The sequence below is a fragment of the Vigna unguiculata genome, chromosome 11, assembly GCF_037176805.1.
Source record: "Vigna unguiculata cultivar grain cowpea cultivar isolate G323 ecotype 2 chromosome 11, ASM3717680v1, whole genome shotgun sequence".
NCBI classification, from domain to species: Eukaryota; Viridiplantae; Streptophyta; class Magnoliopsida; order Fabales; family Fabaceae; genus Vigna; species Vigna unguiculata.
In genome coordinates, this window is record NC_140802.1 from 18,363,495 (window position 1) to 18,365,292 (window position 1,798).

The window sequence follows — 1,798 nt, forward strand, 5'->3', positions numbered from 1 at the left end:
AGAAAAATGATATAGAATGTGGTATTTGGAGCCAAAAAGAGTGCATGAGGCAAGTGTGACTTGCCACCTAAGCAAGTCACAAAGGACTTGCTTCTAGGCGCATAAGAGAAGCTTGGTGACCAAGCTTGGAGCAAGAAGGATCTAGATCCTCTCACAAATGCGCTCTATCTCTTTGTTAGTCATATTTCAAGCCCAACTCTTCTTTGGTCCAATTCTCTTCAAAGCCCAAAATACAAGGCCCAAAAATAAACCCTATTCTAATATTTACAAACAAAGAGTTTTAGCCTAGGTCTTCACATCTTCCTTGGCCCATGTAAAGTTCATTTTGGGCTTTGTATGTGCATTGGAGGCCTATTGCTCTTGTATCCTTCTAGCCATTGCTCTTGTTGTGGGTCCTTTGGTTAAAGGCATCTCATCAGGCTATATGCAATTTTTCCATTCTTCAACCCGATCTCTATCCTTTCACCTATGATGATAATATCGGCGAAAACTGAAGATACATTCCCTACCATGTATTCATAAAACGATGGTTGTAACGTGCTCACAAACATTGTCACCATTTCCTTATCATGAAGAGGAGGCTCCACTTGAGCAGCATCGTTAAGCATACTCTTAAAATGATTTTGCATCCCTTTTGGCCATGTTCTGCAATTGCAAACGATCTGGCGCAATATCCATGTTATACTTGTACTGTTTCAAAAAACCATCTACCAAATCCATCCAAGAGCGAATGCGAGACGCCTCCAAGTGGGTGTACCAACTCAATGCTACCCTAACCAAACTGTCTTGGAAGAAATGGATCAACAATTTGTCATCGTAAGCATAGGCAGCCATCTTTCGACAATACATGGTTAGATGGATTCTAGGACATGTGTTACCCTTATACTTTTCAAACTTCGAAACCTTAAACTTGTGAGGTATTGTTACATCACGAACTAAGCTTAAACTTGCAACATCGGTAAACCCATAGTTTCCACCTCCCTCAATAGCTCGTAGTCGTTCTTCTAAAATTTCAAATTTAGTTTTAGTTCCCTCAACCTCAGCGGATACGGCCTGCATAGTAGGGCGTGATGTAATCTTGTCCAAAGAGTTAACACCAATAGTGGTGTTTAAAGGCTTAGACATTACAGTCTCTCGGGGTCCCGCGAAGGTAGCCACTTCATTCTCTTGAGTATTGATTGGGAATGAGAAGGAAGCATGCTCAATCTCTGAATATCCTCCAACAGGTGGGGTGTAACCAGATGGCAATCCGTATGCTGGGAAAGTAACATAACCACCGTGAGTGCTTTCCTCACCCTTCGCCGATGAAGCTTCTCCTTATGCCTTTAGGGACTTCAAGGCCTCTAGTATTTGACCTACTTGGTCCTTTAGTTGACTGATATTTGCTTTCACTGCCTCTTGTGCTGTTTCCCAATCTTCCATATTCTTTCTATTTGCTCACGTCCTATAGGGATGCCTTGGTTTTGCCGTATTTGTTTTTAATTATTTTTGCTCTATTATTATTTAAGAAAAAAAAAATAATAAGAAAAAGAAAAGGAAGGAAAAACAATGCAAAACGCTTAATTTATTAAACAAAATCATAAAGTTGTAAGTAAATTAACATGGAAAAGAGTCAATACAAATCCCACCCTCTAAAAAACTCATAAATCAAATGCAAAAGAAAGAAAATCTTAATTTCTAGCCCTAGATATCATGCTCTTCATCTCTTCTATTAATTTCTTGTGAGTGGTCCAAAAAGGTCTCAATCTTCTTCGGAGGATTAAAAATTGGCAGTGCAGACTCAGCTTCAGATAGTAAT

At 39.5% G+C, this 1,798-nt stretch overlaps 1 protein-coding gene across 1 annotated transcript; it reads right to left on the reverse strand.

The window, feature by feature from the left end:
* Window positions 1-612: 612 nt before the first annotated feature.
* Window positions 613-1,422, reverse strand: LOC146881599 (uncharacterized). The gene is made up of 2 exons (XM_085669254.1): window positions 1,356-1,422; window positions 613-1,256 (listed from the first exon to the last, which is right to left on the reverse strand). Exons 1-2 carry the CDS (start codon window positions 1,420-1,422, stop codon window positions 613-615), a joined length of 711 nt encoding a protein of 236 aa, XP_085525380.1.
* Window positions 1,423-1,798: the final 376 nt, after the last annotated feature.

Bases quoted from the DNA above. Each gene is read 5' to 3' on its own strand.
- LOC146881599 (XM_085669254.1), bottom strand. From the start codon at position 1,422: ATGGAAGATTGGGAAACAGCACAAGAGGCAGTGAAAGCAAATATCAGT. The intron at 1,257-1,355 runs GTCAAATACTAG...TTACTTTCCCAG, and splicing joins TCAACTAAAGGACCAAGTAG to CATACGGATTGCCATCTGGT.